This window comes from Macaca thibetana, chromosome 6, assembly GCF_024542745.1.
Source record: "Macaca thibetana thibetana isolate TM-01 chromosome 6, ASM2454274v1, whole genome shotgun sequence".
In the NCBI taxonomy this organism is placed as follows: Eukaryota; Metazoa; Chordata; class Mammalia; order Primates; family Cercopithecidae; genus Macaca; species Macaca thibetana.
The window spans coordinates 136877954-136899710 of NC_065583.1; the positions used below are offsets into that span (position 1 = coordinate 136877954).

The 21757-nt window shown below is 42.6% G+C and overlaps 1 protein-coding gene across 1 annotated transcript in view; it reads right to left on the reverse strand.

Moving 5' to 3' along the window:
- Window positions 1-226: 226 nt before the first annotated feature.
- CAPSL (calcyphosine like) overlaps window positions 227-21757 on the reverse strand; it is a 36551-nt gene continuing 15020 nt past the window's right edge. Inside the window, exons 2-5 of the mRNA XM_050794529.1 lie at window positions 13186-13322; window positions 6227-6404; window positions 5723-5932; window positions 227-511 (exon numbers count right to left, since the gene is read on the reverse strand). Coding sequence (XP_050650486.1) covers window positions 410-511; window positions 5723-5932; window positions 6227-6404; window positions 13186-13322 — 627 coding nt within the window. The 3' untranslated portion in view covers window positions 227-409. The remainder of the gene's footprint in view (window positions 512-5722; window positions 5933-6226; window positions 6405-13185; window positions 13323-21757) is intronic.

Here is a 21757-nt window from a genome sequence, read left to right on the forward strand (position 1 = left end):
CACCTAGAAACGGATCATCTCAAAAGAGGTAAAAAAAAAAAAAAAACTATGGGTCCATGGGTGAGCGTTTTAATTAAAATACTCAAGCTTTCATTAATAGCCAAGGGATAAAACCTAAAGTTGATTAGGCACCTGCATGTATCAGCACAGCACTAGGAGATTTACAGAGCTCATTTTATTTAAGTTCTATTTTAGAGCAAAGGAAACAGTCTCAGGGAAGGCAAGCTCACAGTTGGCTACTCGATGTCTTTTATTTCTGCCTGGTTTTGGCCCCAGAAAATGCAGTATTTTGACACAGAAAAAAACATTAGGATGAGTGTGAAATCAAATATGATTCTGGTTTTTGAACTGAGGTTTAGTCATTTGGAGCCACATGGCTGTCCCAAGGCCTGGTCCCCAGGTCACGTGCTTAAAGCTTCCAGGCGGTTCTCATCATGACGATGAAGTACACATCAGTGTCAATGGATGCGCTCACGCCTGCATAGTAGTTCATGAACTCTTCGGGGGTCACCTGCAGTGGAAAAGTTAGAAACAAAAACAAAACTTTGCTTCTCACTCTGTCAATGGGGGCCCACCTTGTGCACCTGTAAATAGAAGAGAAATAGAGGATTTCTTTGTGTGTGTGATCATGGCTGAGGAACTGATCTAAAACAAAAGAACAAGTGAAGTTGAGGATGGTGTGAGAACAGCACCTAGGAAGAGAGAAAGAAAGTCTTGAAAGTTTCTAAGCCAACCTAAATGGAAAGTGACGCAGGTTGTCATCTTTTCTCTAAGGATGGGAGCCCTCAGTTCAGATAAGGGAGACTGAAACTCAGAGTAAGAAGGAAGTGCTCTGCAACTGTAGTTATTTCTGTCTTTCTGTGACACGTCAGAAATAACATTTCATGTCCTTGTGTCAGGATAAGCGATGTTTTCCTTTCCAGAAATGGAGTTCTCTCCTGTGGGTGAAGAAACAGATTTCTAGTTAAACACTCCTGGGTTGCAAGCTTTTCTAACACATAAATAACTCATTCAAGGCCCAGGGTGACTAAAAAGCTTACGCCTGCTTCATGCCTCCCACCCATCCTGGCTTCTCTCCACTCTACACCCATGACCATCTCTTTGAAATATCGACTAATGTGTTTATCTATGCTGGGATTTTATATTACTTTCCTTTGGAGAAGAAGAAAAAACAGTTATTAGTCTTATTTTTGACAGGTCTAGATAATATGTACACTCTAACCATGTCGGTTGACATGATGAGTTGGGGACATACTTATGCCTTCCAGGAATCATAAGAGACGACTGACCCCCTTCTCCTGTTTGCTGAAATTATAAGTGAACAGAAAGAAAAGTCACAGGATCCATAATTCTCTCTCATACCACCCCTTCCCACTAAAAACATAAGGAAGGGCAGTAGAAAGAAAGGCATTTGAACTCAACTCATAGTTGAACTGTAAATACACATCTACAATACATGCATACAGCCTCTGTCAAAATTAGGATACCATTTGCGTCCCCCTTTCTTGAACTTCTTTATTCCTCTCCTCCTTTGGATTCCTCAGCCTCTGTTTTCAATTCCCTCATTAAGGGATTACATTTAGTTTCACACATCATTATTGCCCTCTCTCTATCTTTCTCATGTTCTGTGAGGTTCCAGGGAAATGTTTATCAGTGTGGATACATACCACCTACATCAGGACCACCTGGGGTGCCTGTCATAAGCCTAGGTCCCCAGGCTCTACCCTACATGGACCTGCTAAATCAGAATCTCGGAAGCAAGTGGTTGTGGAATTTACTACTTAAAAATCTAAACATCCCAGTTAATTGTTGTGCACACTACAATAATTTAACAGGGAATATCAAAGATAATTAAGACAAAGTCTTAGTCCTCAAAAAGGCCTCAGGGGTGAAATACTCCAACAAAGTAACTGGATCATTTTAACAGCAAATAGCAAGTAAAGTATAAGCGTTATACACGAGACCCTGAGCCATTTTGACTGTGCACTTTACTGTGACAGTTTGAGGAACATTTTTACAGCTAATTATTTTTTAATTAAAATTACCAAACTCCTAATATTTTTACTTTGTTGTTTCTATTGTCTATTGGTCGACCAGGGGTGACAGCCATTGAGTGAGACTCCCTCCAAATCCACTGTAATACTCCTGTCCCTAGCTTTTCTCTCCCATGAAAGTTGAAGGACTCAAAACTCACTTTCCCAGACTCCCCTGCAGCTGCAGTTTGGGATGGCCAAGTGATAGAGTTCTCACCAATAAGATACAACAGAAATCTGACATGAATTTCTAGGGAAGCTTTTGCTTTCCTTATGCAGGCTCTAGCCCTTTCTCATTCCCTCCTTCTCCCTCCTTTGTCCTGCTGCCTGAAACTCAGATGTGCTGGCTGAAGTTAGGCAACCATCTTGAGATCATGAAGGAAAGGCCAGGAAAATCACAAAGACCTCAGCTGTGTTCTCTTTAAGCCACTTAAGCGAGAACATCAAGTAGAATTTAAAAAAACCTACTTTGTGTATTCCAATGTTTAATAAGATTTCCTATTTCTTGGATTGAAAGCAAACCCTAACTGAAACACCAATACATGATTGAGACTGGTATCGAAACCCCCATGCTTCCATCCCAAACTCCCCCAATGGGATGGGGTGACCTGAGTTGAGCTGGCTCTGATGGAGAATGGAGAAGGAATCCAAGATGAGCAAAAGATAAAGGAAGCATTAAATCTCACTTGGAAGTCAGATGACGTCAAACCAGAGGTCAGAGCTAATGTATTTGATCATTTCAGAAAAAGCCATCAGTTACTCTTGGCTAGGTGTTTGCTTGTTTTCTGAGACTCAACTTATATTGGGAATGGCCTGAATCGCAAATTCTCTAATCTCCTGTAAATTTGCCCTCATCACAGTAAATTGCTGGTTAGCAATAATTACTATCCTTATTCATTTTATTTGATATTAGAAAAAATGAGAGACTGGGCACTCCCACTTTTAGCAGGCCTCTTGACTAGGCTACATTTATGTGACAAGGTATAAATCATATATACAGGGGAAGGTCCCAGATGGGGATAATGGAAGTCACAATACAATCCCTTTTCCTCAGCTCTAAATTCATCAGAAAAATCCTAAAACAAATCTAGGTTACTATTAATACATACACTCAGTAATAGACCTAACATGTTTTTAATTATTTAAAAAATTTTTATGAGATGGATGAGGTAATAGACTGATATTCCCTGAAGGGCTTAAGTCCTAAGAGGCTTTTTAAAAATATGGTGATTATAAAGTCATATATACACATGAAGAATTCAAAACTTAGATATTAAAAAATAAGAAGTAAATGTCTCACCAAATTGGGGTGGGGTTTAGTGATAGAAAAGGGGTAAGGAAAGTTTGTTTCACAGGTTATCTGATTGCTTCACACCTCCATCCAAATGGCTTCCAGCTGCTATGGGAGTCCAGTAGGGTATTAGTGCAAGATTTATGACATCAAATTCCATGACTGCTGCAAACTCCAGCAACCTTTTTGGGTATTTGAGAGTTTAGCCTAGATTATCAGGTTTAAACAATATCCTTAACTAGGAGCTATGCTGAATTTTTTGCATTATTTTAAATTTTGCCTCATATGGGATGTTTTTAACCATAAATGAGCACACTGGCTTCAAGTAGAGCTATGCTTCAACACAAAAAATCTTCATATGCAAAATAATTCAACTTGCAAGAGGTAAATTAGAAGCTAATTATTCTCCTCATAAAAGACTTTACCATGGAGTTCCTCTACATCAACAATTTCTTGTGCATTTAAAATACAATTCAGCGTGCAAAAGTTTGAATTACACATCACTTCTCAGAAAACTTTTATTATGTCTATTAAATGAGGTATCCCTGGTAAGCCGTTAGCAAATGTCCAGTTGATATGTGCTCAAAAATGTTGCCCAGATTCATTATTATGCTAAATGGTATCATGTGCATATTATATTTAGTAATTTTAAAACAGTCATTTCTGAACCTTTTAGAGCTAAGGATCACAAATACGCATGAGTGTAAGAGTCATCTGATACACATTAAAATGTGAAGCCTTGGACTCCACCCTCCAAAAAATCAGATTCTGTGGTTCTGCAGTACAGCTAGCAATCTACATTATTAATAAACCCTCTTGGTGATGATTATGAACAGCCAGAGTTGGGTATCAATACAGGGTCTGTAGCATTCAGATGACATCAAGTGCTATAACTGCTAAAAACCTCAATAACCTTTATGAGCTTTTGAGAGCTTAATGTGGCTTCTTAAGATAAATATCAAAAAGGGTTGTGTGCAGACTTGAATCAGCCGAATCACAACTGGCGATTTTGACTTTTGTTGAGAAAAGGGTAGCTGAGGTTTCCCCTGGCAATGAGAAGGAACCACCTGCAGAGAGGAAGCAGACACACTCTGGGTTCCACAAAGGGGTGGGCTAATTTGGGGAAATGGCAGTTGGCTATTTTTCCACTGACATCTCACTGATCAAGGCCAGCAATACTGGAAGAAAACATATAGTTTTTATTTCTGTCCCTAAGATTTTGGCTGCCCTATTGAATTTTGGCCCTTTTGTAAACCTGTCTCCACAATCCTCAGCCTGAAATAGAGGGTATATCTCCATCCCTGACTGGGAAATGGCAGCAGGAAGGACAGAAAGGTCACTTTCCTATCCCCCACCCCTTGCTAATGAGACTCATCACAAAGTTTCATTTAAAAAGTTGGAGGACATTCACTTCAGAAGAGGAAGGTTTATTTCTTCTTCCCTTAACCACCGTCTTCTTGTCCACTGGGCCACTAATCTTTTCCTGTGCTGTAAAGGGCTTAAGAGACAATGAACCCTGGGGTTGTGCTGCTGCTGACTGTTATCCAGGGGATAACCCCCTTTCCTTATCACCAAAATCCTTAGGTCACCTAAGAACAGAACTGGCTCTGGTTTTTTTTTTTTTTTTTTTCTAAAAAGTCCATTTATGGCTGTTGATAAAGGACAGATGACATTTTCATTTCAGCCTAGACACAGTCATGGAGCTATATAATTCCTTACCCTACCAAGCTATGCATTTGTAACTTGAAGATAAAAGTTAATGGAGATGGGGCGGTTGATTTTGTTTTCAAATTCAGTGCAGTTTAGAAATGTAAGTTAATCTCAAAGCACACTAAAGAATAAATCAGAGTAAATTCTGTTATTTGACATCCCCTTTACCAAAAACTACCTTCAAATGGCATTTCCACATAACAAAGTGTGATGACAAATAAGGCTCATAAGGATGAGTGTGAAGGCACTAAAACATCCTGAAAAGCCTTGTAAATCTGTTTCCCAAAATTAAATTACGATCTCATTTCAAAGTTAAATGTTTTATTATAGTTCATTGGAATGCAACTAGCTGAGTATGATAAATATAATAACCATAAAATGGCATGTTTAATCAAAACATCACATTCCCCAGATGACAGGTCATCACTTATGTGGATCCCTTACCAATATATGTCAATATATGTCTATGAGTGTGTGTGTGCACATACATATATTAGTTTTCAACTGAAGTAACATGAAAGTTTCCTCTGGCAATGGGGAAGTTTCTAGATGGTTCCTAGGGAAATAGTTTACTTCTATTTACTACAAATATATATCCACGTGTTAAAATTTTTAAGGGTTTGAACCTATTTCCCACTTACAATTTCAAATTGAAGAAATTTCCCCTGGATTAGACTGTTTTACTTACCAATCCATCTTTGTCATAGGGTGAATCAAAGTTATCCAGAAATTTCCTAAATACTTGCTCCTCACTCCATTCCCCATTCTGGTACTTTGGATGGTGTTTTGCATTATACACCTCACGAAGGTCTTCGATTGTTATAACGCCATCTCCAGTCTTGTCTAACTTTCTAAAAGCTTGCATGATTACCTCTTTTCTGGCTCTGGACATTGGAGGCTACAAAAATAGAAGAATACATGCAGAGACATACATAAGCAAATGAGATTTTTTGGTATCCTATGTGACAAAATATCTTATTCCCCTCAATGATGTGAAATAGTATTTGTGTGCTATTATATAATAAGCAGCACTATGATTGCTCCAAAAAGTTCTTAAGTCTGTTCACAGTCTTCTGCTCATCCCCCTCCCCACAGTGTACTAACAACTTGTGAAAACAAAACCTCAAGGTAGCCAACCCAAACCACGTGAAAGCCAAACTCACCAGATATACTGATTAATGGGGCCACTTACTCTTAATGTGAGAAGAAATTCATTGAAGTCTATTGTTCCATTTCCATCTTTATCAAACCTCCGGAAAAGCTCTTCCACCTCTTCCCTTTCCATTACCACAGCATAATCATTTAACCCTTTCATAAATTCTTTAAAATCAAGGGTTCGATTATTATCGTCATCCATAATTCTAAACACTCTGAAGAAAATACACACAAAAATTAAGAAGAATTTTACAAAGAACAGGTGTAAGTGTAAAGATTTTTTTAAAAAAAAAATCCACACTCAGAGTTTCGTCAAATAAAAATACAAAAGTCTTAAATTCTTCTCTGCACCCTCCCTTCCAAAACTAAAGATCCTCTTCCCACCCCACCCCCCACACACACGCACACATACACAAAGTATAATTCTAATTACATGACATTCTGAAAAAGACAAAACTGTGGAGACAGTAAAAAGATGAAAGGGAGAGGAAATAATTGAATTGGTGAAACATGGGATTTTTAGGTCAATGAAACTATCCTTTATAATACTATGATGGTGGATACATGACATTATGCATTTGTTAAAACCCATAGAACTTTATAAAACAAGGCGTAAACCTTAATGCATATGAATTTTTAAAAAAATGATTTAGGAAGTCAGAAAATCACAGGAAGGAATGCAAACTGTGACAAGAAAATCTCACTGTATTACGAAAGAACAAAACATCCCCAAAAGGGGTAAAGGGATAAGAGAGAAAGGTGCTGATTTAAGTATTTTGAAAATGAGTAGAGTCTGTAAGAACACAGGAACTGCACACAATTTACTGTACTCTAGTTGATAAAGTTGTTTCCCACAGGGATACAGGTTAACAATTCTGACACTGATATACATGTATACTGAAGTTGAACCATCAAGTAAATGGATAACAAAGATGGAAGCCAGGTTTCTCAAAGTGGAAGTGAGAATTTAGAGATAAGATAGGAAAACAGGCATGGATTAGAGTTGGAGACATCAGTGTGAACTCATGTTTAGCTTAATATAGACATAAATCATTACATATGAAAATATTTAGGCCAAGCGTGGTGGCTCATGCCTGTAATCCTAGCACTTTGGGAGGCCGAGGCAGATAGAATGCCTGAGCTGAGGTGTTCGAGGCCAGCCTGGGCAACACAGTGAAACTCCATCTCTACTAAAATACAATAAATCAGCCAGGCATGGGCATGCTTCTATAATCCCAGCTACTCAGGAGGCTGAGGCAGGAGAATCGCTAGAACCTGGGAGGCAGAGGTTGCAGTGAGCCAAGATCACACCACTGCACTCCAGCCTGGGTGACAGAGCAAGACTCTGTCTTTTAAAAATAAACAAATAAACAAAAAATGTTTATATGCAGATTACTATACACACACATATTTCTTTGTTTTGTCAGCCAAGAAGACCTAGAAATAATAATGTTCCAGTAACAATAAGCACATATAACTAATTAATGAACAGACAGCAGTGCTACAGAAAGTGAACTTATCAGTTTCTTTGTAAAACATAAATAAATCTGAAATTAATTATGTATTATTAAGCCACCATGTGTTATTCAATAAAATTCGCTGCTTAGGAATTTATAATGCATGAAACTTTGCACTAAGCCCTGTAAAGAGGAATAAAAAGGTGAACGAGATGCAGTCTCTGGTCGTAAGAAGTTATTGAAAGAGAAACACTAAAAAGGACAATTAGTGGTTTTAAGTGAAGGGAGAAAGGATGCATTTCAGAGCAATGGCTGTTTCTAGAGTATTCTTGGGGCATCTCAGAAAGCTAGAGGACAGCTCTGAAGGAAGAAATAATGAAATTAAGATAGAAAGTTGGGTGATCTGAGCAAGATGGCCAATAGGAACAGCTCCGGTCTGCAGCTCCCAGCAAGATCAACGCAGAAGGCAGGTGATTTCTTCATCTGCAACTGAGGTACAAGGCTCATCTCACTGAAACTGGTTAGACAGTGGGTGCAGCCCATGGAGGGTGACCAGAAGCAGGGTGGGGCATCACCTCACCCGGTAAGCACAGAGGGTTGGGGAACTCCCTGCCCTAGCCAAGGGAAGCTGTGAGGGACTGTGCCATGAGGAATGGTGCATTCTGGCCCAGATACTATGCTTTTCCCATGGTCTTTGCAACCCACAGACCAGGAGATTCCTTCAGGTGCCTACATGCCCAGAGACCTGGGTTTCAAGCACAAAACTGGGTGGCCACTTGGGGAGACACCAAAAAAAAAGCTACAGGAGTTTTTTTTCATACCCCAGTGGCACCTGGAAGGCCAGTGAGACAGAACACTTCACTCCCCTGGAAAGGGTGCTAAAGCCAGGGAGCCAAGTGGTCTAGCTCAGTGGATCCCACTCCCACAGAGCCCAGCAATCTAAGATCCAATGGCTTGAAATTCTTGCTGCCAGCACAGCAGTCTGAAATTGATCTGGGATGCTCGAGCTTGGTGAAGGGAGGGGGGCCACCATTACTGAGGTTTGAGTAGACAGTTTTCCCCTCATAGTGTAAACAAAGCCACCAGGAAGTTTGAACTGTGTGGAGCCCAGTGCAGTTCAGCAAAGCCACTGTAGCCAGACTGCCCCTCTTGATTCCTCCTCTCTGGGCAGGGCATCTCTGAAAGAAAGGCAGCAGCCCCAGTCAGGGGCTTATAGATAAAACTCCCATCTCCCTGGGACAGAGCACCTGGGGAAGGGGCGGCTGTGGGCACAGCTTCAGTAGACTTAAAAGTTCCTGCCTGCTGGCTCTGAAGACAGCAGCGGATCTCCCAGCACAGTGCTCAAGCTCTGCTAAAGGAAAGGCTGTCTCCTCAAGTGGGTCCCTGAACCCCATGCATACTGACTGAGAGACACCTCCCAGCAGGGGTAAACAGACACCTCATACAGGAGAGCTCTAGCTGGCATCTGGTGGGTGCCCTTCTGGGATGAAGCTTCCAGAGGAAGGAACAGGGAGCAATATTTGCTGTTCTGCACCCTCCACTGGGGATACCCAGGCAAACAGGGTCTGGAGTGGACCTCCAGCAAACTCCAGCACACCTGCAGCAGAGAGTTAGAAGGAAAACTAACAAACAGAAAGGAATAGCACCAACATCAACAAAAATGACGTCTACACAAAAACCCCATCCAAAGGTCACTAACATCAAAGACCAAAGGTAGATAAATCCACAAAGATGAGGAAAAACCAGCACAAAAAGGCTGAAAATTCCAAAAACCAGAATGTCTCTTCTCCTCCAAAGGATCACAAATCCTTGCCAGCAAGGGAACAAAACTGGATGGAGAATGAGTTTGACAAATTGACAGAAGTAGGCTTCAGAAGGTGGATAATAACAAACTCCTCTGAGCTAACAGAGTATGTACTAACCTAACGCAAGGAAGCTAAGAACCTTGAAAAAAGGTTAGAGGAATTACTAACTAGAATAACCAGTTTAGAGAAGAACATAAATGACCTGATGGAGCTGAGAAACACAGCATGAGAACTTCGTGAAGCATACACAACTATCAATAGCTGATTCGATCAAGTGGAAGAAAGGATATAAGAGATTGAAGATCAACTTAATGAAATAAAGCGTGAAGATAAGATTAGAGAAAAAGAATAAAAAATCACGAACAAAACCTCCAAAAAATATAGAACTATGTGAAAAGACCAAACCTACATTTGATGGGTGTACCTGAAAATGACAGGGAGAATGGAACCAAGCTGGAAAACACTCTTCAGGATATTATCCAGGAGAACTTCCCCAATGTAGCAAGACAGGCCAACATTCAAAATCAGGAAATACAGAGAACACCACAATGAAACTCCTCAAGAAAAGCAACCCAAAGACACATAATCATCAGATTCACCAAGGTTCAAATGAAGGAAAAAATGTTAAGGGCAGCCAGAGAGAAAGTTTGGGTTACCCACCATGGGAAGCCCATGAGACTAACAGTGGATCTCTCTGCAGAAACCCTACAAGCCAGAAGAGAATGAGGGCCAATATTCAATATTCTTAAAGAAAAGAATTTTCAACCCAGAATTTCATATCCAGCCAAACTAAGCTTCATAAGCGAAGGAGAAATAAAATCCTTTACAGACAAGCAAACGCTGAGAGATTTTGTCACCACCAGGCCTGCCTTACAAGAACTTCTGAAGGAAGCACTAAACATGGATAGGAAAAACTGGTACCAGCCACTGCAAAAACATACCAAATTGTAAAGACCATCGACACTATGAAGAAACTGCATCAACTAACGGCCAAAATAACCTGCTAGCAGCATAATGACAGGATCAAATTCACATGTAATCATATTAACCTTAAATGTAAATGGGCTAAATGCCCCAATTAAAAGACCATCATTCTCAGCAAAGTAATACAGGAACAGAAAACCAAACATCACATGATCGTTGAACAATGAGATCACATGGACACAGGGAGGGGAACATCACACATGGGAACACGAACGTCAGGGGTGGGGGACTAGGGGAGGGATAGCATTAGGAGAAATACCTAATGTAGATGACAGGTTGATGGGTGTGGCAAACCACCATGGCACGTATATACCTATGTAACAAACCTGCACATTCTGCCCATGTATCCCAGCAATTAAAGAATAATCTTTTTAAAAGATGGAAAGTTGAAGTAATCAGAATCTAAAGACTTTTAAATGTCCTTACATGCTAAAAAGTTTGAACTTTATTAGCAAGTCATTTTTAAAGTCATTAAATGGTTGACTTGAAGTGACATTATCAAAATAATGAGAACTTTAGCAATAGGAGAACTAAGAGAACTCTAGCAACAGTGGGTTGAATGAATTGGAGGACTGAAAACTTAGAAGCAAAGGAACCAGTAAGAATACTATCGTAAGAGTCCAGTGAAAAAATGTTGAGTGTCTATACTTGAGCAATTGGAATGAAAATTAAAAAAGAAAGATTTCAAGATATTATAAAAATAAAGGAGTCAATATGGTGGGCTAATGAAGGTAATTCTAAAGTTTTCAACCCAAGGACCTGGAAGAGTAGTAATACCACGAAGACAGCAGGGGCTGCAGAAGAAGCTGTATTTGCAAAAAAAAAAAAAAAAAAAAAAAAAAAAAAAGACTTTTGTTTTGTTTGGATTAGATACTCTGTAAGGCAACCACACAGAGATATTCACTGGTTAGTTGGCTAATTAGCTATATCTTTCCTGATTTTATATATATATACACACACACATGTATATGTGTATATATATATATATATGGTGAAATTAGTTTGTATCTCAGGAACGGATATCATTCCAAGAATGTGGCAAGGGGCCAGAGTAGAGATGTGCTAACTCAGGAGTAGCCAAGGTGTCTGATAAATTAAGGATACTGGCAAAAGAGTCTTGAAAATTTAGATACTAGAGAAGTATCTACATTTACAAGCAATTGGAAATTACTAAGAAAGAACATATACTGTTGAAAACCACGAGAATTTCATGTCAAAAAATGAAGGTGTCAAGGTTATAAATGATAAAGTCATCTTGATCTTGGTCAGGGTAAAGACTCAGACAGGGTGGAAAGATGGTGCCAGGAGCCAACACTTCACAGAATGCTAAATGTTGTGCAGGTGGGAAGATGGCAGAGTCTAACCTGAAGAGATGCCCTTCTGAGACAGGATTTATGGGAAAGAAATAAATGAACAAAGGGGTGAATATGACCTGGGATTTGGAGTTAGACTGAAGGAGAGTATTTAGTCTTCAACTGATCCTAAGGTAGGAGTGGAGGAGAAGGGGCAGCTTCCACTTGAGTTAGGAGGTACTTAGAGAAGGCCAAAGTCAGTAAGGCAGGCAGACGGCACATTCTGCAAAAGGCCTAGGATGGAATGGTGTCTGTTCACCGTAGACTGGTTCCCAGTGGAAAGGCTGGTAGAGACACAGTGTGCAGTGTGGGTATGGGATGAAGACTGCACAGGCAGCAGGAGGGATTCCACTGAGTGAACCAGAGAGTGGAAGAGGGGATTCCTCAAGGGTTTGCACTAAGGACAATGATGTGGACCCATTATGAACAGGGTAGAGGTTGAAGTGACACAATATTGAGGGCATGGGGACTGGTCTTCCCATTGGACTGGGGCAGCCTGGCCACCAGGGTCCATATCCCCACTGCCTGGCCTTCTGACAGATCTGGGCTTAGTCTGAGACTTGGGACTGTTCAGAGTTGTCTCCCAGACACTCAGTACCTTGCTGGAAGTGAAGCCTTTCACATCATCTGGGTGCAAGGCTGGATTTCCCTCCCATTGGCATCCTGTACTCTCTAATATACAACTTCTCACACCACTGAGATACATTTAGATCACTCATGTACTCCATAGTCTTAGTCCTCCATGGGGGCTTAAGAAGCCTTGTTCACCCAAGGGTCCCTGAGATGTGTCCAATGCCTGGCCCATGGCAGGCTCTTGATGGAGTTTGTTATGATGCACAGGACCTGCCCTCAGGAGGCTCACAATCTTCTTTCCCCTTGGGTTTCTCAGTCCTTAAAACTATTCACACTCAGAGGACAGAGGGTGGGAGAACAGGAGCTACCCAGCTGATAGAACCTCATTGGCAGTGAGCCGTCAGTTATCTGACAAGCAATACCAGTGTCCCTCGAAGTGATGGAGAAATGATTGCCTGAGAGCAAAACTCCAAATTCTGCAATTAGGGCTAAATGGCTGTTCCTTCCTCCCTCTTCCACCCTGGACTTTATTATCACAGCTGCAGAGAGAGTTCCTTTCATTGTCCTGGTAGGCATCTCCGTACCTCATATTTTCCCAGAGCTGCACTGTCTTGTAGCAGATATGAGTCTTGCTGAATCTGGGACTAAGATCCAAAAACTATGAGGGACTTCATAGATCAACTCTTCTACACTCCACATTTTACAAATAAGGAACTGAGCCCTAGAAGGAAATGACTTGCCCAAGACCACGTGGCCAACATTAGCCTCACCTCGCCGAGTCGTTCCTTCCCACTCCATTCCCTGCTACCCGTAGCTGAGTCCTACCTGCCAAGTCCTTTGATCCCAGCAGAGCCCCTGGCCAGGCACTGCAGTCGGAGTCTTTCAATGGGGTCGGTGGCCGTGGTGAGCTTTTTCTTGGCCTGGATTGCCATCTCTCGGTCATGGCGCGCTGTCCCTGCCATCTGAGGGGAAGCCATAGCATGTTAGCAGAGTCCAGGCCTTGCCACTGCCTCTGGCTGGGCAGGGTGACAGCAGCCTCACTGAGAAGGAAATCTACAGCCTTCTCTGTCAGGAAACCTCTCAAAATTTCCCATTTTTCTCTATGCCAACTGTGTGCCTGGCATATTTATAACTTACTTATCTAGTCCTGAGGACATCTGGTTTCTCCAGCCCAGACAATAATCTTAAATATATCACCATTTCCCAAGATGCTGTGGTCTTTCTGAGGCCCTCCTCCATCCATAAAAGAAGTCCAGTTTCTCTATACTCTTTTTTGAACCAACCTTATATGCCACATTATTTTATGTAGAATTTTCCATATTCCCTTGACCCTGACATTTAATGTTCTCCTCCGATTTTGTTGCTTCTGTCTTGAATGTGATTTTCAGCACTTGATCCTTAATGATTCTTACTAGTAATGGGTGTGGTCTCCTTGATTCACAAGTTAGTGTCCACTAACACCTAACAAGGTTCTTAGGATGGGTGCAGTGAAGTGCTGTCTCCTGAGTGGTCCCCAAGGGACGTACAAACTCCTGTAACCACACATGAGCTCTCAAAGCTTGCACAACAGTGGGAAGAGCACTGGGCTGGGAGCCTGGAGACCTGGGTTATAGTCCTAACTCTTCAATCCCCACCCCACAACTCCCCCTACTCCTCACCCCCATCTGCCTGGTAACCTCCCTGTGAGTGAATCTCACAGCCTGTGTTTCCTCCTCTGTTAAATGGGAGGATTGGATAAGATGGTCTTTAAATTCCATTCCAGCTTCAAAAAACACTAATTCTCATGGGTGCTCTCAGGAGGCTCTATAAGTTACTTGTGAGTTGTGAAATAAAAAGAATGAGAGGCAAGAGTCTTGAAGGATGTGCAAAGGACAGCATGCAATGTGCAGAAAAAAAATAGTATTAGAATGTGGTTCCGCCCTGGCTTCAAGGCTCCCTGCCTAGTCAAATTCTGGCACTTCCCCTAAGTGCTACGTTAGGACGGAATTAGTTTCATCAAAGAGAGCAACCTGCAGATTCACAACCTCGTCTATGCCAAGACTGTTGTTCTCCTATACACCCTGAAAGGTCTCCCACACAGGGTACTCCTTATTTGACTTTTGGGAAAGGGAATCTCATCAAACCAATAACTGAGGCCAGAATAGACAATTCAGGGATGCACACACTTGACATGGCCACTTTCTTGCAGCCTCAACTGAACCAACGTACAGGATCCCACCTTCTTGCCCTGTATCCAGATTCCCAGTATGTGGGTGAAGATGGGAGCAATTCCTTTCAGTTCTCTTGAACCTCGGGTCAAGAAGGAAACCTATCTAGGTCTCAGCTGCTTTACTCCACGTTAGGAAAAACTTGCTTTGTCTAAAGCTACACAGTCTTCCTCTGCTTCCTCTGGCACCTAAGCAGAGTTTCCCTGGAACTCAAGACGGTGGCACACCCTGCGCTTAGAGGCTTCCGTTCTTGCCAGGCACACACAAGGAGCATGTTCCAATTCTCATCCAACAGGGACACCTGCAGCTAAGACCATGCCCTTCCTGGCAGCTTTAGCTTTCTAATAACTGGTGTTTGCTTATTACTATTTTGTCACCCGACCTCACGCTGACAATTCCCAGAGCTCATTCCCAGCTTCAGCACTAACTCTCCCCTCATTAACAGCCAGAATCCTGAGTCACGGACAAAACCACCAATTCACTCATCTAGCAATCTTCTGCTGCCTTACTCATCCTTGCCTGAGCCATTCCCTTGCCCTGACCATATTCTGCCAGTGGCATGTGCCCCATCCCCACCCCAACCCCTATGGAAGCAGGAACAGGTGTCGACAACATGCACTTCTCATTCTCCAAACCCATCTCAGAGTCTTGATCCTTCCCAGGACCACCACCATCTTTCCTGACCCTCGACCTTGCTTCATGATACTTTCCCAATGGCTGTCCCCAGCCATACACCTCCCATTCTCATTTCCCATGACATCTCCCCTACCTTGTCCAGTTTATTCATTTTGCTCTGGTTTTTCTCTGCCATCCATGACAGTAAGTGAGAATGAAGAGAAACAGAGACTAAAAACCAGTCATGGAGAGAAAGTGCAATCTGGCTCCTGGATCTGGGACAGATCCCCAGTAGGACCCTCTTTGCACACCTTCAGAATAATATTAAAGGCATCAGTGGTGCCCCCATGCCCCGACTAGGTAGTAACCATGTGTCCAGTTCCCACAACAACCCCGTGAGCCGAACTGAAAACAGGAACTCAAACCAGTGCACATATACCCATGTTTATAGCAGCATTATTCACAACAGCCAAAAGGTAGACACAAACCAAATGTCCATCCATGGATAAGTGGATAAACAAATTGTGGTGTAGCCATACAATGAAACACTCTTCAGCCATAAAAAGGAACACAGTACCGACAGATGCCACAATGTGGATAAACCTTGGCCACATTATGCTAAGTACAAGAAGCCAGACCCAAAATGTCACACATTGTACGATTTAATTTATGTGAAATATTCAGAATAGGCAAATTCATAGAGACAGAAAGCAAATTAGTGGTTGCAAGGGGCTGGGGTGAGAAGGCCAGTGGGGAGTGACTGCTTAATGAGTGTAAAGTTTCCTTCAGGGGTAATAAAAATGTTTTGGAACTTGATATAGATGGTGGTTTGTCAACATTGTGAATGTAATATACACTTTAAAATTGCTAATTTATGTTATGTGTATTCATCTCAATAAAATAAAACCCAAGCACAGATGTTACTAGTTTGATTTAGTCATTTCACAATTATACATACTTCAAAACATCATGTTATACAAGGTAAATACAACTTTATCTGTCAATTTAAAAAATAAATTTTAAAGTGTGCTGGGCATGTGGTCATCTTGGTAAATTAGCGAAAGTTAAAAAAGTAAAACAAGCCCATGAGCTAGTTACTACTATTATTGGTATTTCACAGATAAAGAAATTAGGATGTAGAGAAATCAGGTAACTTGCCCAAGTCACACGGAAACGTGGCTCACAGTAATCCACACGCTGTTAGAATTGTATGACCCTTGAAGATCCTCTGGTGCAACCTCATTTTGCAAACTTGGAAACGAAGGCTTGGGTTGGCAAAGTGACTTGCTCAAAAGTCCTGACCAAGACCAAAACAGAGGGCTTCTGATTCCCAAGCAGGGCTCTTTCTGCTTCATCATGTTTGTGGTTTATGAAATAAAATATAAGGATCTCAAAGCACAGTTTGATGGTGCTTTCTCATAGGAAAGTGGGATCAAGTCCAGGAAGGCAAGAAACAGCCAGCCCAGTACTCCAGGCTGTCCCACCTCTTGTGGCTGACCCTACCCAGGGATGACGTGGGCAGTTTTTATCTGGAGTCTTTAATAAATTCAAGGGGAAAAAAAAGTCCATTCTCTCCTACTATCCTACCATGAAGCTTGAAATGCCCATAGTAACAATCCTTTTTAATCATTGAATCACCCAGTTCACCAACCACTAGCTAATTGTATTGTGTACTTTTTCAAGGCACTATGCAGGAACAGAGTGCGGGAGTGTGAGGAATTATTCAGAGAACCAAGCCCTTGAATAGCCTAGAGTCTTCATTAGTTTGAATCCTGATCTCCTATATTTAACCAGAACGGAAAACAAAAAGTTTATTAAGCACCGGGGCTTTTAAGGAAGGCAGGATTGCACAGGATCTCAAGTGAAGAAGGGAGCTCCTCAGCGTTGAAGTTTCAATAAAGGCGCCAGGCACCAGGCCAAGAGTCAGTATCCAAACATATGTCACCGACTTCACAGCAGTACATAAAGTGTCCCTGCCTGCAGAAGACTGAACCTTAAAGATCCGGCGTGGTGACAACAGAGCGCATCCCTGTGCAAGGCGGAGAAGAGGTTGCACTCCCGACCCACTTGGCCGCAGCGCCACCACGTGTTCTCAGGCGTCTGCGCAGTCCCCCGGCCAGGCGTGCGGTTCAGTCTGCCTTCCACGCAGGTCTACTAAGAGCTCAGGAAGCGCCACGCAGTGTGCCAGGGGTAGTATGAAAGCGGGACCAAGACAACGCTTACAGCCTGGGGGTTGAGTGGAGAATGCAATCACAAGAGGGAGGGCTGCTTACCTGGCCTGGGAGTGGGGCTTTTTGAGGACCTCTCAGAGGAGGTGATGTCTGAGCTTTCATCCTAATGGAAGGTGGTAGTTATCGAGGCTGGGGACGTGGGGATAGAAGGATATTTTAGAGAGCAGGTGTACCAACTGTTAGACCAAGGTAAGAGGGAAACCAATATAATTAGGAAAGTACAAGTATTTCAGTATGGTTGGAGAATAGATGTATGGGTGGCAGGGGGAGATGAACAGTCGTGGAGATTCGGAGGAATTTGGGGTAAAGATGACACTGAGCAGGCGGGCAGCCATCAGATCCCAAAGAGCCTGGGGTGCCAGGGTGAGGTTTGGACTTTGTCCTGAGAGCAACAGGAAACCACAAAGTCTTCTTAAAAAGGGAAAGGCCGTTTGCATTGTACAGTGAAAAGAATGGATAGGAAGGTGGGACATAAGGCTAGCCAGTGGGAGACTGTTGTTTCCAGCTATGCTGCCTGGACGGTGTGGATGGAGAGAGAGGAAGAGATACAAGATGGCCAGTGGCAGAACGTGCAGTTTGAGGGAGAGGGCGGACTCGGGGCTGGCATCCAGAGCTGTTGCTTGCACTCTCCACCTCCACCCTCCAGTGGCTGGTGGCAAGGGAGGATATTCACAGAAGCCTGGAGATTTGGGGCAGAGGCAGAGTGGAGCCACAGTAGCAGTGGTCCCATTAAGGCTATCTCATTCCACTCTCCCGGTGCACAACCGACTGCCACGCCAAACTCTCTGTCGGCCTGGATTTTGCGAATTATTGTAGGAAGGATGTGGAAAGCGGAAAATGCGTGGGGTCTATATCTTCACGGTTCCCTCTATAAGGTTCGGAGACAGATTGAAGTGGACCCTTAGAAGAGGGAACCGCTCTAGCCCTAGCCCGCATCTATTGACTTGTCTTCGGTGCTCCCTGGTGGCAGTAAGCTGAATTACATCTCTCTCTCCCTCTTTCTCTGTTCCTCTCCACCTGCAAACACAGAAGGGGATCTTATTGCTAAAGAGGCAACCCTAGAGATCATTGATCCAGACACCATAAGACACCAAGGCTTTTACATCCTCTTTGTTGCAAAATCCAATGGAAAATTCTCACCTCACCCTCAAGAAACCCTCCCTCCTTTGACTTCTCTGACAGTACATTCCTGGTTTTCCTTTTACAGGGAAATATAGTTCCTTGAAAGGGAACTGAAGCAGGTTTAGTCAGCTCGGATGAACTTTAGAGAAGAGCAGGGTTAACCTGTCTTAAAGTGGAGAGGGAGGGACAGAATTAGATAAATAGAAAGGGACAGTAAATGTGGTGTAGGGGACAGAGGCGAGATGTGTTTGAGGAGGAAAAGGAGGCTTCCCCGCTGACAGGGATGTGCAGTTGTGATGGCTGGACCATATGTTTCCTGGACAGTCTTCTTTTGCACCCCACTGCTTGGAACAGCAGGTACTGTGAGGAAGCTGTCCTGTTGAGGAAGTCCTGCAGGTCCAACCTTGTGACAACAGCAGCCATCTGCAGTCCAATTGTTCCCAGCACCTGTCCCACCTCTTGATGCTGTTGAGCCCGTTTTCCCCACAGCCAGGCCATGTCATTATTTTTGCCTTACGAACATTTGTAGGCATTTCTGTAATGGTTAGATGCCTGTGCAAGTACATTAGCTATTTTCAATAGCAAGGAACCTGGGGTTGCTACAATGGTTCCATGTGCTTTTAAAACATTCTACGATGAGAAGAGAAGAAAGGAGAAATGTATACAGTAAGCAGCTACTGATGAAGCTTGTAGGGCATCAAGCTAGTTCCGAGAAGGTGGAAAACATTTGCCTTCTTTTAAATTCTCATCCAAGACAAAACATTTCCTATTTCTGCTAGCTCAGGCTTGATCCTGAGCACTGAGACTAGTCCCCCACAGAGATGGGGAACTTGATATGGTTTTTGCTCTTTCTCTCTGTACTTGGAAACTGAGTATAAGGGTGAAATTTTGATTAAGACTCAGTGGACCTTTCAATACTTGAAACGTCATCTCAGTATGAGAAGAGAGATACAACAGACCATGTCTGAAGGCAATTAACGGAAAAAAATTAAACCATCTGCACTGACTTTAGTCTATTCAATAAACTAGATATTACTACATGGTAGATGGCAAAAACCCATAGTTCCTCAATAAGTTTCCCCTTAGAAAATGCCCTTCTGAAATATATATTGCATTTCAGATGTCTTAGTACAGTTGTGCTGCTAGAACAAAATACCATAGACTGGGTAATTTATAAACAAGAGAAATTTATTTCTTAGTTTTGGAGGCTGGAAAGTTCAAGATCAAGGTATCAGCAGATTTAGTGCCTGGCAAGGACTATTCTCTCTGCCTTTAAGATGGTGCCTTGAACTCGGGGTCCTCCAGAGGGGACAAATGCTGTGTCTTCACATGGCAGAAGAGACAGAAGGGCAAAAAAGGGCTGAACAATTTGCAAAGTCACTTTTATAATCATGAGGGAGGGGTTCTTGTGACCTAACCAACTCCTAAAGACCACACCACTTAATACTATTGTATTGGGGATTCAGTTTTAACATGAATTTCAAACATTCAAATCATAGCACTAGGTGTTGAGTATAGCCTAGTAGGTGGCTAGGAAAGGAATAAATAGTGATGTCCTCCCAAAGAGACTGAAATTGAAGACTCTGACAGTTTGAATACGTGGCTTTTGCAGTACACAGAAGCCTCAGACAAGAATGTTTGTCAGTGTTGTTGACATCGTGAGAGTTACTTCACGGAGCCCATTTGAGTTTGAATCAACTGAACATACCCTTAGCACCACTAGCTATGCAAGACACTGTGCTAACTCTTCAGGCGATAATTATAGAGAAGTGCTTCTCAACTGGGTATGATGCCTCCCCAACCCCAGGAGACATTTGATAATGCCTCCTGCAAGACATTTTTGGTTGTTGCAATGGAAGTAGGGTAGAGTGTATTGGCATCTAATGGGTGGAGGCCAGGGATGCTGCTACACATCCTACACAAGATACACAAGATGGCCCCTAGCAACAAAGAATTACCAGTCAGAGATGTCCGCAGTACTGATGTTGAGAAGTCCTGCAATAGGGAAAGACCTGGGACCACTGTGGGTGCTGTTGAAAAACAAAGATGCCCACAGCACTCACCAAGTGCAGTAAATTAGACTCTCTTGGTATAGATGCTGTGGCTGGGCATTTTATTGTTTTTAGTTGGTTTTTATGTATCCCTAAATTTGAGAACATAAGCTATAGGAATTACAAGGTCACCCTCTAGTAAGAGGAGTAAAGCCTTATTATAACACAACACAGGGCAAGATAAAGGCATGAAGAGAACATGTAGTAATACAGTTGTAACTATGCTGGGGGCCAAGCCCTTGGCTAAGGACTTTACATACATCCACATATTGCCTCATGTGGTGGATTCTATCAAATACTGCTGCCCTATTACAGGAAGTCAGCAGAGACCTGAAGAACCCAGGTCACTTGTCTGAGAATGTGTCACTAGGGAGTAGCAGAGCCAGGGCTGAAAACAGTTGTTTTTGTTTTTGTTTTTTTTTTTTTTTGTTTTTTTTTGTTTTTTTTTTCCTGAGACAGAGTCTTGCTCTGTCCCCCAGGCTGGAGTGCAGTGGTGTGTTCTCAGCTCACTGCAACCTCCACCTCCTGGGTTCAAGTGATTCTCTTGCCTCAGCCCCCCAAGTAGCTGGGATTACAGATGCCTGCCACCATGCCCAGCTAATTTTTGTATTTTTAGAAAAGACAGGGTTTCACCATGTTGGCCAGGCTGGTCTCGAACTCCTGACCTTGTGATCCACCCACCTTGGCCCCCCCGTGCTGGGATTATGGGCGTGAGCCACCATGCCCGGCCTTGAAAACAGTTCTAAGTCACTTCATGCAACAGCTACACCATGATGTTGCTTAAAACTGATTAATTGCTTTGGGGACTCAGAGAAGGTTCCTGAAATAAGAGATGCAGGAAAAGAAAAACTTCAGGGAAAAGAATGCTTTGGAGTGCTGCTGGATTTCATACCAGCAGAGAGTGAGGATGGCAGTACAGAGCAAAGCTGGGCCACTCACAGTCCCTAAACATGACCCCTTCTCCCATCTCAAGTCCTTGCTTGGGTTTTCAAGTCCTTAAGGCTCAGTGTAAATCCCTTCTGGTTAAGATGAAAAGTTTTACTTAGCCTCTTCCTGTTGCAGCAGCTATTTTTTTCTCTGTTTGTTTTAATTAAAATGATGTATGGGATTAGGCTCCAACATAGACGAATAGGAACAGCTCTAGCCTCCTGCTACCAGCGTGAGCGACACA